The sequence below is a fragment of the Poecilia reticulata genome, chromosome 11, assembly GCF_904066995.2.
Source record: "Poecilia reticulata chromosome 11, P_reticulata-male-v2, whole genome shotgun sequence".
Classification (NCBI taxonomy): domain Eukaryota; kingdom Metazoa; phylum Chordata; class Actinopteri; order Cyprinodontiformes; family Poeciliidae; genus Poecilia; species Poecilia reticulata.
Window position 1 is genome coordinate 11,829,323 of NC_088840.1, and position 16,277 is coordinate 11,845,599.

Below are 16,277 nucleotides of genomic sequence, written 5' to 3' on the forward strand. Positions count from 1 at the left end.
TTAGGAGTTTTTAGCAGCAAACCATAATTCTCAACTGTAATAAAAATTAGCATGTTTTACTTTTTCAATGACATTCCTGAAATGAATACATTTTTCAATGATATTTCAACTTGATAAGATGGACATCTTATTACATGATTACAGTATTACATGATTTCTTACCAACTGTGACTGTCAGGAAAAAATTTTTTGTGAACCACACACTGAGTCCTAAGTCTGACTGCTAAATAATAATATTTTACAAAGCAAGAACTTTTACATATAATTATTACCTTTATTTTTACCTCACAAATGTGTGTGTGCGTGTGTGTGATACAAATACAAAACACTACTCTATTATTTTGCATTAACATTAGGATTAATGCAAGGTTAGGATTATGGTAAGGGTTAAGCTGTAGAAATTAATGGAAGTCAATGTGAACTCCCCACAAGTGATGAAAACACGACTGAATGTGTGTGTGTGTGTGTGTGTGTGTGTGTGTGTGTGTGTGTGTGTGTGTGTGTGTGTGTGTGTGTGTGTGTGTGTGTGTGTGTGTGCGTGTGTGTGTGTGTGCGTGTGTGTGTGTGTGCGTGTGTGTGTGTGTGTGATTACAGTTAAAAACTGTGCACTTGCATTTTACATCATTTCCTGTGAATAGCAACATCCCATTAAGGAAAATGCATCCTTCCTCTTATTTCTAAAATGTCATGTTGTTCTTTATTTTAAAGTCCAAAACTGGAAGTGAAATTATATTTAAAAAATCACAACAGCTGTCCTACAGGATAATTTTATAAAACGAAAAAGAAAGCAGGAATTGATATCTTTTCTTTCAAAAGGTAGTGTGACATTGCCAATTCTAAACAGGTTTTATTGCTCTTTGAGTTGAAGAGGTTGCAATACAACCCTGCCTGACCTCAAGTAATGAAGTAGTACTACATTGTTCCACATGCCTAAACTAATGAGAAACTTTACATTTCTGTGCAGCCACAGAATCTGTTTGTCTTCATTGTCATGTAGTGGAAAGATCAGAATATTCTCCAACTTAATCCAGAATACATAGAATGAATTTTATTGTCCCAGGATTTGTGTCATTTGACTCATTGTGACTGAAAACTGCACAGCATGAATGTAGGTGCTCAGATTGCAGGTTGCTGCAATCTCTGATTAAATGTGTGTCATTGGCACAGAATGAATTTGGCAAATTATTTTTAATAATAATAATAATCCTGGCAAACACCAGGAAAACGAGTGACATTATGAATCACATCAGTCTTTAACTCATTGCATCATGGGGAAAAAAATTATGTAAATAAAGCACTGAATGAAATTGTGTCAAAATGCGTCTTAGAGGGAAGAACCCATTCAACCTGCTATCCCAGTGTTCCCAAGACCAGAGCTGTCTTATCATATTATATCATTATTCCTTTGATGATTCTCAACTTCTTTCTTCATTATTCCCCAATGATGCACTTTAAATTGCCTTAAGAATACATCACTGCGTGCCTTTCCATAATTCCCTTATAAGTAAGATAAATACAAACCTTTGACTATACACCTCTTAATATATTAATGATACGATAAACAGTTCCGACATCATAAATCTTTCAAATTTCTCCTGTTTTATTAATTTAATGCCAGGTACAAGTAATGATAAACTATAACAATTTAGTTTTGCAAAGTAAGATATTTAAGAACACAAACTTAAATATGTGCGTCAGATGTGTCAGGATGATTCAAAAAGAATTATTGAATGTGAAAAGCACATGGAATAAATTAGGCGCATGTATCAAACGTGCACCAAGAAACTGAAGTAAACACTTCTTTTAAGTCTGCGACGATCAGATGAGGTAAGGAGGCTTCACAACTGAAGTTAACCATAAAGTGCTATTTCAGTCTTTTAGTGTCCGAAGAAAACCCGTTTCAGGCTGCTGTCATCAAATTCCCACTTGTTGTGACTGTTTTTCCGCCGGCCCCTCGAGCTTATCGCTCTGGCCGCCCTTCCCCGGGCCCGGTGACTCTCCCTTACAACTAGAGACGCCCCTGTCCGTGTCGCCGCTCCCTTTCTGGGACCCCGGGTCGACGCAGCCTTCGGAGCCCTCAGAACTGTGCGTCCTCAAGTGCTTGCTGAGATGGTCGGAGCGCATGAAGCGCTTCTGGCACATGGGGCACTCGAAGCGCTTCTCACCGGTGTGCGTGCGCACGTGTCGCTGGAGCTCGTCCGAGCGCGTGAAGCGTTTCCCGCAGAAGAGCCAGTTGCAGACAAACGGCCGCTCCCCGGTGTGCCAGCGCAGGTGCGCCTTCAGGTGGGAGGTTTTGCCGTAAACTTTTCCACAGCCCGGGATGTGACAGCTGTGCACGCCCCTCCGCCGTGGACTCGAACCCCCCTGACCGTGTCTGTCTGCCTCCTGACAGTTTGGACAATCGCAGGTAGCTCTACCAGCGTATTTGCGCGACGAGGGCCGGGAGGGGCTGGGTAGAGGAACAGCAGGGGTCCTTGTCGGAGGAGGAGGAGGAGGAGGTGGTGGTGCTGCGCTCGTAGACTCCGTGTAGGGAGGTGGCCGGAAGCCGTCAAACATGTGCTGCGGGCCGGGGAGCAGGTGCTGAGACGCACCGGTGCTGTAGGCGGGGCTGTAGTCGTTACTGTAGCCGCTCAAGGCGCACTGTAACCCGGCTGAGTTCTGCGGGTCCACCCAGCTGGAGCCCATGTCCCACCATACCGCAGTCCCGTTGCTGACCTCTCCAGCTGGCTTCATCCAGGGATCGTAAGGATGCATCCTCTGGTAAATCCCTGCTATGCCTTCCACCGAGGATGGAAATTTTGGCATGAACACCGGGCGTTGAGCGGACGCGCAGTCAGAAACATCGTAATCATAGGACGGCACGGCGCTGTGGCACAGCGAAAAATCACTCCCTGAAGAAGAGCTTGGAAGCGTCACTGAGAAGGCGCTGAAGGCCTCTGGTGTCAGTCCCGGACCATTATTCCTGGAGATCCCAGAGGAAACTGCGATCGCGCTGCTGTTGGTCTTTTTCCAGGTATGAGACCCTTTGGTGAGTAACGGGACTCCGTCAGACACAGCAGGGGAGCAGGAAGGGCTCGGGTCCCCGATTCTACTGCAGGTGGCGGCCAGCATTGCCAGCGGGGTGCTGCCCAGCCTTGGTTCTTCCTGGGGGAAAAACAACAAAACAACCTTCATTGTTAAAGTTTGAAAGTCTTTTTTGCCTGAAAATGCAAACAGTTTTTTGTGACATATTTTTAACTGCAACAGGTTAAAGTAAGTTGTGACACTTACTTTGCAAGAAAGGGTGTCAGATTTGCATACGAATAAATGTTCCCCAATACTGAATAATAATAATTAAAAAAAAAACCCACTAAGTTACACCAAGTAATATTGACTAAATGCTACATAAAATATTTAGAAAAAAAAAATTCTGCAAACTTACGCCTAACGGTGCAGCCATAAACTGAGCGGTGATGTCTTCCTCTGACGGGGATCAATGTGTTTGTCTCTGAGTGTGTGTGTGTGTGTGTGTAGGTGTGTGTGTGTGCCCTGACTGGATCCAATCAGTCTGAGGTTTCGTCTTCGTTTCCTTTACCAGTTGTAGATCCTTTGCGCCTTTGAAGTGCAGTTGGGAGCTCCCGGGCCAATCAGAGAGCAGCGCGAGCGGTCTCCAAACATCTGCGCGCTAACAGTCTCGATGTCATCATACATCCGAAAAAGTCAGCTCTCGCGAGCGAGTTCACTTCAGCAGCTTTTAAAAATAATCTCAGGTATTTGAAGACAAAAAAGTCCAGCGCACTAAGCTCGAAGACAGACAGTGTTTATATGTATTTATGGCAGTTGGTCAGTTTTACTTTGTTTTGACATAATTTATATTAATTTCCCATAAAAGATATCAGATTGGAAAAAACGGACATTATGCCTCTTAATTTCCCTCTGGGATTAATAAAGCATTTTTGAAATGAAATGAATTAATGTCTACAATAAAGGGAAGAAGATTGAGATTTAATCAATCATGAAATGCATTCACTGATGCAATTTATTATACAGAACAATTGATTTTTGATTGGCACTTTATGGTTTATTTCCAATTGATTTAACTGCGTAAAAACTGAATGAAACGCAATAATTCTGAGAATAAATGTACAATTTACTAGTAAAACAAAGTAGGAAGAGTTTTGTGAATCAGCAATGAACCGTCACAATATTAGCTAAGCTTGTAGAAGTAGTAAGCTTTATTAAAAGTTTTGTTTTCATCTTTCCTGAGGTGGGACTGGGGGGACGATCAACCAACCAGATGTGGATTTTGGGACTCATAAAGCTATATCGCATTAAATACCCTTTAAGGAAAATGCAATATTTCATTAGAATTCTTTAAACTCAACGTGAAGAAATTTAAATGACCACTGTAGATAATATACCTCTGTTATTTATTGTATTATTTCCCCTGATATTTGCTTTTCATTTTAATCAGACAGATTATGTGGCATATTAAAGGTGGAAAAAGTGTCAAAATGTTTTTAATGAATATTCTTTTCTTGAATCAGAAATGTCTGGCTTCCACAGAGGTCTGTAAGCTTTTACGATCTGTACATCTGTATGTTTTAAGACGCTTTCTAAAGTTTTTTTTCGTGTGTGTGTGTGTGTTTTTCTCAGTAGGCTGGCTTTGTCAGAGAACGCTAAAACCTCTAGTTTTATACTCTTTTTTTTTTTCCAGGATGTGAGGCCATGCAGAAGAAGAGGCTGATAAATGAGAGGCTGTGCCCATCCTGTCCCTGGGGCGTTTCCAGCCTGCCCTGGGGGAGGGAAGGGAGGACACCACCACTACCTCCGCAATTTCATCTCTTTTAACACCAAACAAATGTCTTTTAAACTACAACTGTGCCTTTCTAAAGCTCAGCTAGTTTGAGGATTTAGTCTCACCTCTCGAGTGTGAATGAATAAATGGGAAATCCCATTCTTAAACTGAGCATAGTCGACAAAAATCTAGCCCCAAAAACCCTGAAAAATACCCAAAACGATCCCCATCTTCATAATCAATGAGCGAGAAGCACAAAGGGGGGAATTTCATTTGAATTTCTAATTAAAGAGACAGCATTAAACTTGTTGTTTGATATTTTCTTTTCTTTCCGTTCCTCTTATTTCTTTTCTTGTACGATCAGCCTGAGTGAAGTCAGCTGGTCTCATATGCCATGAATAAGTCACTTACTGTATATCTAAAGTACCATACCACTCCCTTGACCACACAAAGCTTACATGTTGTAGAGTCTAAGAGTAAATATGAAGAATATTATTTAATAATTATGAAAAAATGGTAAAAAAAATATTCAGCAAATGATACAATTTAATGTTTGCAGCTATGCAGAAGCAATAATTCTACTGTACAGATGTCTTCTTTTTTCTTTGCCACCAGTGAGGCAGAATGGGGGCTCAGATGAAGACCATTCATTATTTTTGATGTGATGAAATCAAAAACAAAAAGCATCAATAGATCATCAGTAGAGATTCAGAACAGAATTGGGCCTATTTAAGTTCACCATAAAGCCACAAAAGCAATGCCAGAACTTGCCGGACCTAGCTGGGCACACCACATCCTACCTGAGTGTTATTTCTTACAATATCTGTCTGTGATAGAGGAAGTTCATGCCTCCACTGAGACTACCTTAGGAACACTGTTAACTCTTGACTCCATGCTTCCATTTTTCTATTTTTATGCATACTCTACAAAGTATGCTATGTCCAAATCCTTAAAGAACAACAATGACAAAGTGGTGAAATTTTAGAGAATCTCTAGGACTTGCACAAAAAGTTATAATCTATAAAAAGGAGAAATTAGACAAGCAGCGTAAAGATGCGCAGTACTGCACGTGACGCAGTAAGTCGGGTCTTCGCAGGTATCTTTCTATAATATTCTGAACGTTTACCCCAGAACCTAGCTATCAGAATGCAACAGATTATGGCTGAAAATGTCAAATTGAAAATAAGAGATTTTGAAAAATATCTTAAAGTCATTTCGACAAGGGCCATTATTCTGACGAAATGAGAGGCCTTCCCACACTGGCGTCTGCCGCAGCCCGAGGCACGGCTGTGTGCACAGGTGGACTTTACAGTAGGCCATCCTCCCTTTAACCTGATCGCCCTCCTCACACGCAAGCCCAACAGCTGTCCCCTCTCTTTCAGAGGCATTCTTTTCCCACACTGAAAGTGTGTGCATGTGTGTGCGCTTAAAGGGCACCCAGTGAAACCCTGTCCAAAGCCTCAACCTGTTCCTTTTGGCGGTGATAATGACCACATTATCACGCGCCATCGAACGCCGACAAAAAAAGATTGTTGGGAGCTTTCCAATCACTTTGTGGGCACTGAGACAGAAAGAACAGAGAGAAAAGAGTGAAATAAAGATCTAGCACTTCTCAGGGAGAGGGGTGGGTGAAGTATTTTATTTCCTCTTACTGCTCCCCTTCCCCCCTACTGTCCTTGGGGTGCTTTCTGCAGCTATCGTGATCGGCTGTCCCGCTGAGACAATTAGCGGGAGAATTAGAAGAGTCAAAAGACAATCTGCTCAACACAACGTAAAAATATCCAGGGTGGCCAGGTGTTTGGCCAATCAGTCCGTGTTTGAGAAAGAACGAAACAAAGAGGGCTATACAGTACCTTGCAGAAGTATTCATACCCCGTTTCCATGTTGTCACATTAGAAACCCAACCTCGGTAGATTGTGTTGGCATTTTTATGTTCTACACCAACGCACAACAGTGAATCAAAGTTCGAAATGTGAGGCATTCATTCTCTTTTCCTCCGACGCTTTTGATAAAAAGTCCAGGGGAACTGATCGCTTCCAGAAGTCGGCTAACTAGTAAACAAAGTTCAGCTGTCTGAGTGGCTCGGAGGGTTCGTTAGAGAAAATTAGAGGACAAACAGCATCATGAAGACTAAGGAACACAGCTGACGGGGTCAGGAGTCAAGTTGTTTAGAAGCAGGCTTAGCTAATGAAGGAATACTCAAAGTATGTTCCGCAGTCCTAATGCCACAACTGTAAACCTGCTGAGACAATGCCTTCCACCTAAACTGGAGGGTCATGCACATTAATCACTGAAGCACACAAAAGACAAAGGGTAACTCTACAGAGATCCACAGTGAATGGAAAAAAGAAATAAATTGAACAACGGTCAAAAAAAGAACAATTTTCAGGCTGCCACACAGCAAATAAGTGGAAAAAGGTGCTGTTGTCAGATATCTTTTGATATTTAACTTTATGGCCTATTTATAAGACCTTATATGTTTCTGAAAACATATAGCGTTGGTAGAAGCTGTGGGGAGGCTTTTCTTCAGGGAAGCTGGTCAGCATTGACAGAGAAATAGATCTAAATACAGGACAATCCTAGAAGAAAATCTGAATGAGTTGGTCTGGAAGGTTAAGAAAAATTGCAGCAAGATCCTGGTACATCAGATTCAATTCTGAATGGCCCTGTCAAAGTCCAAGCCTAGAATAGGAATTGTGGCTAGACTGGAATACACACACACACACACGCACACACACACACACACACACACACACACACACACACACACACACACACACACACACACACACACACACACACACACACACACACGCACACACACACACACACACACACACACAGGCAGGGGTCGTTTAGCACATTTCCAGCAAATCTGAAAGATGTTGCGCATTACCGCTGATGAATTACTGGAAGAAGTTTCCAAGTTTTCTCCTAACGCTCCAGGTTCCACCTGAAAACATGCCTGTTAGGGTAACCGTGCACTTTTGATTACAGCTGTTTATCTTTTCTTTCTGCGACACAGAAAGAAAAGATAAACAAGTGTAGGGACTGAAACTATTTCAGAGTTTACCTCTGACCTAGTGGCAACTCCAGTTAGGCAGCATTCCTCCCATGACCCCAGAAGGAACAAGAAGAGGTTATTTTACAAAGACGTACAGTTCAAAATTTCAATCTCTGTTTGCAGATTAATGAAGACTTGCATCTGTAATCACAGCAAAAACCAGACAGGCTGAATACAAATGCTCTGCACACTTCTACATCCACATATCAAATTCTCCCCACTTTGCAAGAACGCAACCCTCTTTGCAGGCATCACATTAATCACAACTATCACAAAATGTTGAAAAACTTCCAGGTTGAAAAACTGTTCAGACCTCTTGTGACAACGGTTGGGTGCAAAAACAAGTTTTAAGAGGTACCTCCTGTTTATCTAATTTGTCTTTTCGTTCCCATAAATTTGTAAGCCTTAAAACAAATTGATCTGGTTTAAGCGTCGAGGGAAGTCATCCAGGTGATGCTTGTGCCAGGATGTGCCTGAAGCAGCTCCTCCTTTGCTTCCTGCAATTACCGCTCTGAGAGGGCTTGTCCAACCGTCTGTCAGGAGAGGGCTGACAGACGACTGTCGCAGTCGTTGCCCAGATCAAACCACGAAATTCCCATTTAGTTTGAAATCATAAGTTCATGGCGTTAATTGCTGGAACGCATTTATTAGCTCGTATTTTGCTCTAAATCTGAGAAAGTGTCTGCTCACGCCACACACACACACACGCAGGGGTCGTTTAGCACATTTTTTATTCGTCTATCAAGACGGGAGGCCAGTTCAATCACCCTGCCGAACGGCTTCATTCACATTCATGTATGCAGCACATCCACCTATGTACCGGCAGACGCAGCCAATCATATAAAAAGAGGAAAAAGTGCAGAATTGAAAACCTCTGAAAATTTGGGGCTGGATGTGAATTCAAACTGCATTTCAACAAGCAGTGGCACTTTTATTTTTCTCCCCACCCCCCGCCCTCCCAACACACCAGCACACGCTTTGGTGTGGTGTTGATGGATGCTCTTAGTTTGTTAAGTCATACATCACAGAGGTCATTTAAGCTGCCAACGCATCTGCTGTCTCTGCCCTCAGACGGAGAGGAAGAGGAGGAGTGAGGAGCGAGATTTATCAAGGCGGGGGGCAGAATTATGTGGGGCCGGAGAGAATGAGACTGATTAGTAAGTGGAGTGGATGAAAAGCTCTCATTCAGTTTCTGCCACACACACAAACACGCAAACACACACACACACACACACACACACACATTTGAGGTACAGATCTGTGTCTTTTCTAGGAGCATTTTCACCAAAAGCTGCTTACAATATGAGGTTGTTCTCAGTGAGCATGGGACTGATTGTTGAACAGTTGTTTTTATTTACTAACTCCACATCCGTTTGTACATTACCTCAGCTGACCGATTGGTAAAGAGTTATTGTTTCCTCTAATATGATCACATCTGAGAGGAGAAGGAGAAATACTCTGAATCAAAATTCTGTCAATAACTTAAAGGAAAGCGCCAACGAGCAAACATCAACTTTTAAAATTCACGTCCATAGACAGAACGTCACTGGCAGTAGTTCTGGCATGTTTCTTCAAAACCTGGACGACTTGCTGTACGAAAAAACAGATAAAGCAAAGAGAAGACAAATAAGAAGATTGAGACACAAAGAGAAAAACTGGTGCTGCCATGTATTTATTGCCTAAGGGTTTTTTTTAATTTGAAGTTTTTCTAACACTTTAACCTGCGCTGTTGTTCAACTCCAACCACCGAAGACAACAAGTTGCTCTAAACCCACATTCTAGATAACTTGTACTGTCTCTTTCCCCTTGATTAAATCCTGCTCTGACCGTGATCTTTACACTGCTCTCTCCACACACCCCTGCTTGACTTCACACACACACACACGCACACATGCACGCAGACACACACACACACACACACACACACACACACACACACACACACACACACACACACACACACACACACACACACACACACACACACAGCTTTCAGAAGACGAGATTAATTTACTGGTGTTCATTTTTCAGGGTTTTGTGTCTTCTCCGTGCTTAATGTAGGTGTGTCCTCTGATTGATGCCCAGAAACCCAGGAGAATAATCGTACACTTCCAGGCGTCATTTTTCACTTTCAGAACTGATGAATGGACTCGGCGCATCTGATGAGTGCTGCCTCGGCGATGCTGGGTCCAGGTTCACCTGTTGGTGTGTGCGTACTGGTTTTGCGTCGGGCCATCTGTTTGTCTGAGCAAGTAGTGATTGAACAGACCCCTCTGATAATCAGCAATGGACAAAACTCTATGTTTTGTGATTAAAAAGTAAATAAAGTAAGTAAAATAAGTTTTCAGAATTTTGTGGACAATGTATGCAACATTGTTACAACTTCAGTAGGCAGTATAAAGGCAGCCACCTACTTCCTACAGTCACTTTTCAAGCCTTCTTATTGAAAATATTTTCTATATTTTCCAGAGCTCATAATTTGGTAGACATGTTGACACATTTTAGATGATGACTGAAAGCTTTTTACAACAATTCTGTTACTATTTCTTAATGCTTGAGTTGTAACCGATTGCATGGTATCCAATTCCTTTATAGTAAAATCTTATGACTAAAGTGTTGTAGCGTTTTTTTTAAAAGCTTTAATCATTTAGAGTTCATTAAATGAAACCTAAAAAAAATAAGAAGACTCTTGGATTCATTTCTCATCAGAATTTATGAAAGTACAGATGAAGTTGGAAGAAAACAAGCATCAATTTTAGACCTGAAGGCTGAGTTAAAAAAAACAGCAAAAAAAACACACTTTTGAAATGGTTGCTGATGAGTCTTGATTTATGTTCCACTGAGAATCTCTAACATGAACTGAACTCTTTCTCTGCAAAAAATTCACTCGCACTCCACACCGTTGAAGACTGGGAGAAAATACCAAAATGAAGCAACACAAATCCCTTCATTCTGCCATTAAACTCATCTGGTTTTATACCAAATGCTGCTTAGTTCAGGTGGAGCAACATTATCATCATCTACTGGAGGAAACATAAAGTTAAAGTAATTTCTTGGACCTATACTCTTTAGTTTGAAGGCTGAGTTTATGCTATGTTCCTTGTTAACAACTGTTCCTCCCTTTCAATGCGCTTCACCTCTCCACAATGCCTGTCCCTAAAATTAAACGGGGGCACGGAGGAGGTGATGGGGGTTAAGAAAAGCTGATGTTAAATTGACTGGAAAGAATCCTCTTGCATTTTTATGCTAATTGCCAAAGCAACAAATTGTTAATTTATTCCACAAAGAAACGCAAAACACCCCGAGACTGTGGGCTGAAAACAGGCACATTTCTTTTTTTTTATGTGCATTTGACAACCGAGTGTCTGAACGGACAAACACTCAAACCTAGCTTTGCAGGATTGTCCAACGGCTGCAGGTCGGTTGAGGACATTAAAATGCATCTGGTCAGTACGCATCCTCTAGTCTCTTTGAAGCTCTCTGTCTTTCCTCTGACTAACATGTAAATTCGGGCACGCTCTCTCAAACGAGGCAGGTTCAGGTGGTTTCTGAGATGATTTCATGGTTGCCGTTTTATTTTTTTACCCCTTCTCCTTCTGTTTTTTATGGTTCCCGTCAAACATAAAACGTTTCTTTCCCTGGCTAACCGCACACACACACACACACACGCACACACACACACACACACACACAGACACACACACACACACACACACGTGCTGCCTCTGGGGCTGTCATTGACATACACAGACAGCCAAAAACAAGAGGCTGGCGTCAGCTCTACCAGGTCTGCAAGTTGTGTCTTGTCTTGCCTGAACTACGCGCTCCCATGGTCACATACACACACTTACATAGTTATCTTGGATCTTTATAGTGTGCTGCACCCTCCACTTAGTGCTGGCAGTAAAGGTCTTCCTCTGCTTCATACAAGAGTACCATCTTCAAAGAGGTACATGCACGCACTCGGGCAACACACACCATAGATCCATGCAGACTTCTAAGCGGACTTAATCATTTCGCATTTAGCTTCAAAGAGACTGTTTGAACACATACTTGCTCGCAGTCTGAGAGCAGCGCAGCAGGGGTCTCGTCCTCTTTACCAGTCCTTTGGTTCATCTTAGTTCTGTGTCTTCGAGTTCAGATCTTAGATCTCCGAGTTTGGTTGTTTGCTTAAAGAAACCCTGAACCAATAGTGGACTTCATGCAAGAAAAGTAGCTAAGTGTTACTCATAGAATAGGCATTGTGCTCTGTAATTCTCACATTTCAAGCCGTTTAAGCTAAAGCTGAGACGACGAGTTAAATCACAGTTCACTCCCAGTTCAAGGTCCTTCCTCCCTGTACCATAGTGCCTTTTTTCCATCCTCCCTCATGACCTGTGACCTCTCGGTGTCATCAGGTGGACCACAGGTTCTCTCGTCCCTCTCCCTTAATGCTACCATCATGCCTTAAGTGACAGTTTTCATCTGTGCATAAAGGAGTAAAGGGAAACTATTTGACCTGGAAGTTGCTGATAAGAAACGGACATGGAGGCACACAGCTCTGCAGATGAATGAGTGGATGGGAGTGAATAACTCAGCAATGTGTCGCCGGCAGACACATTCTGCGCATTCTGCCGGTTGAGGGTGTTTCTTTGAAGGCTCGTCGTGAACAAACGGACTTGTAATTACGGGCCATTCAGGAGTCATGGTGAATGTCAGACAGAGGAGCCGTCGGCGGAGCAGTAAAATGTCGACGCTATAGCGCAACTTTAGGACCTAACTCTGTGCCGATAACAAGGATTTTGAGATAAATCATCTAAATCTTAACCGTTCAGTTCCGAATGTAACACATGTTTGAGTATGGATTGTTCTTGAAAAACTAATCAGTCACGGCTGATTAGTGGGTGCACTCACGGCTGCACATTGAACCGGTTGATTTTTTACAGCAGACAGCCGCTCCTCTCTCTTGCAGGTACTGCGTACCCCCGCTAAATCTTTTAGGGGTACGCAGTACCCTGCCGTACCCCCTTACTTTCACCCCTGGGAGACATGACAAAATGTGAAAAAAGACTTAAGGGGTAAGCAAACATAAAAAAGTTACATTCATTCATTTTAATATCTTTGCAAAGCACCCTGAAATCAATTGTAAATGCCAAATGAACACCAAAATATCCAGCATAAAAACTGCTGTACGTAGCACCACTGTACTTGTAAATATTAAATAATGTGCAGAAATGTAAGCGAAAGATCTGATCCAATGCAGCCTGAGCTGTATAAATGACTGACAGTGTGCATGCCTCACATTAATCAAAATGTGATGTGATTAATCACTGCTACGCAACTGGGCGGGATGATAGGCGTTAAAATTTTCTCAACTCTCCACATAGAGCCGCAGTTTTATAGTGAACCAGTTTGTCGAGTCGTGGCGTCAACAGTTTAAGGAGGCAAGAAAGCTGAGGGTTGAATTTATTCACAATAACATCAGGTTTATCCTCCTAACCTTTATCTTAATGCAGACCGGCATGGCATTTGAATACCATACATACAGAATACAAAATTAGTGAGAAATTATTTCCTGAAAGCGAAAAAAAAAAAAAGTTTCCCCCTTGCGGACTAGGCAAGATGCCTCACACGCCCTGAGCTGGCTCGGTGTCAGCTGAGGAACGACAGCGGTTGTTTTCCACTTGATCCAGACAGCTGAAGACATCTGCTATCATTAAAGAGCGACTCTTTGTGCAGTTTCCTACTCTGTTTGTCTAATTTGTAAGAGTCATGAGTGTGTGGTCACAGACAACTCACCGAATTGTTTCCACAAATTTATAGCTAAGGGGAACAACGGTCGGAACAAGTCAGCAGCTAAACATCCAAAGAGATGTCATGGTGATGAGCCACAGCTGCGGAGTGACGCCACATACATTCAATCATGTTCAGTGGCACAAAGTGGTGAGTAAAGGGATGACTACTTATTATTACTGTTCACATATTTATCTGTCTATCTGTCCATCTCTTGTCATTGTTTGTATGTTATTGCTAAACAGGTATGGGAAAATGCTGTACATATCTGTTAACACTTTTTGCTTTTCTTTTGGCAACCTCCTTTCCTTCCACGCACACACTCACACACACGCACACACTCACACACACTCACATATGGCATGAACAACAGAAACAAGTGCCAAAAAATGAACATGTGGCAGCAAAAGCCATAAATCTCTTCCAGTTTACAGCCTCACCTTTGGGAGACGGAGACTTTCTGACGCCAAGGCTGCTGGTGACAGATACACACCTACGCTTACGTGTGCACAGAAAGTCTGAGGGTAACACGCGAAGAAGGACAAGTGGCACGCAAGCATGCAGCTGATTCACTGATGCATGGACTCATGCATTCAACTGTTTTATAAACCCTTTCGTTGTCCCGCACATCTTCGAGACGTGGATTCACGAAAGAGCAAAATACAGCGTGAAGCAATCACCTTCCAACTCTGGGTGAAATCCATTGTCCTGTGGTGCTCAGTGTGGCTGGATGTGGTGCAAAGGTGGTCAAATTTCTTTTGACGCATTTTCAAAAGAAATTTGCATGCGTCATCAGCCTGGATGTCATATTAACTTTTGGCTCTTAACAAGATGGGAGAGTTTTAATGACAAGAACTAGTTGCGCAAGATTTAATTAATCGTGGATTTTTTTTTCTCATTCACACTCATTCTTACGCTAAGACATGCATCCCCTTTCATTTGAATTAAAGTGGTTACACTGTCTGTAGCCATCAACAAAGATCGAGGCCTAATTCTACCTGGAGATTTGACGACTAATTTAATTTAATTATCTAAAATGGGTTGAGGTCGGGAATGTTGGTGATGCCATTTGGAAAAGTCTAATGAATACCTTCCCAAAGTAATTTCAATAAAAACTGTCTCGCTAAGATGAAAGGAAATGTCCAGGGTCAACCCAAGAACAACCAAGATTCAAGTCCACTATGCAGTAAACTGGAGATTGTTGGAACACGACTCTTTCTGACCACTTTGAAGCACAAGTTCAACATTGACAAGAGTTAAGAGAGTGCTGACCGAGAAAGAAGTTGCAGATGCTGAAAGTAGTTGCAACTTTCAGCAGTAACTGAAAGTTGCAACTATTTAGCAAAAAAATAAATATGTCTGGCAGCAGGACATAATTTCTTAGAATTCAAAGACAGAAGAAAGTAAAACACCAGACATCAAATACTAAAAATATATATTTTTTGTGAATAATTCTTATTTTTCTGTTCCTTCGTTGTAGTGATAGGTTGCTATATCATTAATGTCACTTTTGTATGGCACTATGAATAAAATTTTTGCTATTAAGAACATGAATCATGACGGTGTTTTCTTCTGGTTATGATAAATGAACAAAAGTCCAAGTGAACAAATTTAAAGATTTTGGGTACAGGTGTGAAAATATTTGACAGTATTATTTTTGCATTTTATAGTCATCACATAATATATGTTAGTCTAGCCTATAATTTTTCTGCTGCTCCCATACACATTTCAAAGTTTAAACATACAGTCTACTTTAGTGGATGTGTGAAAAATTATTTTACATTTTTTAAAAATGCCCAACAAAGATTAAAAGTAATTCTTATGTTTAATTTTTGAATAACCATGTTTGCTAATAAATCAAATAGTGAACTTTTATGAATTAGTTGTTTTTACACTGAATTTTCTATCAACAGAAACAGGCGCAAAGTGAGCGGAACTTTTGGGCCTGTCAGGTCAATGGCGCCATCTTGTGGCAGTCACAGGAAAACAAACAAACAAACAAAAAACACAAAAAAACGCTTTAATATGTTGCGTTAGCTAAAGTAAGAGGAACTTGACAATTATTGGTTTGTGGCGGACAAAACACAGGTTCCACTTAGATTTTCCTTCTCTGTAAACTACAACATTAACTATTAAAACAGAGTTAAACATTCATGTGAACGTCTTGATTTAACAATGGTGTTGCTGGAAATGAACCTCTCCTCTGTGCATTTCACTTGTCGGTATCAGAAGACACGGCCGTCTGTACACCACACCTCCTTCCATCACCGCCACCGTGCATGCAAACACAGTCGACACCCCTTCATCGGAAAAGACCACGTTGCCTAGCAACGCCCTGCCAAGTGGCCCAGGGGGCGGTGACGAGGCCCTCAGCTTCCGCAGTAATTACAGCGCATGTGTGTAAATGTATGTTTCTGGGCCACACCAGGTGTGTGTGTTGCTGTACTGTAGTTTCACTTAGAAGCAGTGCCGTTTTTATGTTATACTTGAATGCCATCTGCCTGTTTAGATTTTTTGGGAAATCCTCACATAATAATTTAAGATGAACACATCAGTTATTATAATGACGTGGATTCGATTCAAGATGTCTTCTCCAGAAAGAGCCAGTACACCTGTTCTTTCTGGTTCACACTAATGATTTCTGCTTGGCAAACTTGGGCTGTG

The 16,277-nt window shown here is 41.8% G+C and overlaps 1 protein-coding gene and 1 long non-coding RNA gene across 4 annotated transcripts; one reads left to right on the forward strand and one right to left on the reverse strand.

The window, feature by feature from the left end:
• Positions 1-1,169: 1,169 nt before the first annotated feature.
• On the reverse strand, positions 1,170-14,166 carry sp8a (sp8 transcription factor a). 2 transcript variants are annotated; one of them, XM_081612766.1, is made up of 2 exons: positions 14,054-14,166; positions 1,170-3,144 (listed from the first exon to the last, which is right to left on the reverse strand). In XM_081612766.1, exon 2 carries the CDS (start codon positions 3,109-3,111, stop codon positions 1,915-1,917), a length of 1,197 nt encoding a protein of 398 aa, XP_081468892.1. In that variant the 5' UTR covers positions 3,112-3,144; positions 14,054-14,166; the 3' UTR covers positions 1,170-1,914. The 2 variants fall into 2 exon arrangements, with proteins under 2 accessions (XP_081468892.1, XP_008419986.2); XM_008421764.3 differs by lacking the exon at positions 14,054-14,166 and adding an exon at positions 3,422-3,638.
• LOC108166685 (uncharacterized) lies at positions 2,884-5,081 on the forward strand. Of its 2 annotated transcripts, none has more exons than XR_001777045.2 (2): positions 2,884-3,013; positions 4,697-5,081. It is a non-coding gene; the product is annotated as an uncharacterized LOC108166685 (long non-coding RNA). The 2 variants fall into 2 exon arrangements; XR_001777044.2 differs by having other exon boundaries at positions 2,896-3,028.
• Positions 14,167-16,277: the final 2,111 nt, after the last annotated feature.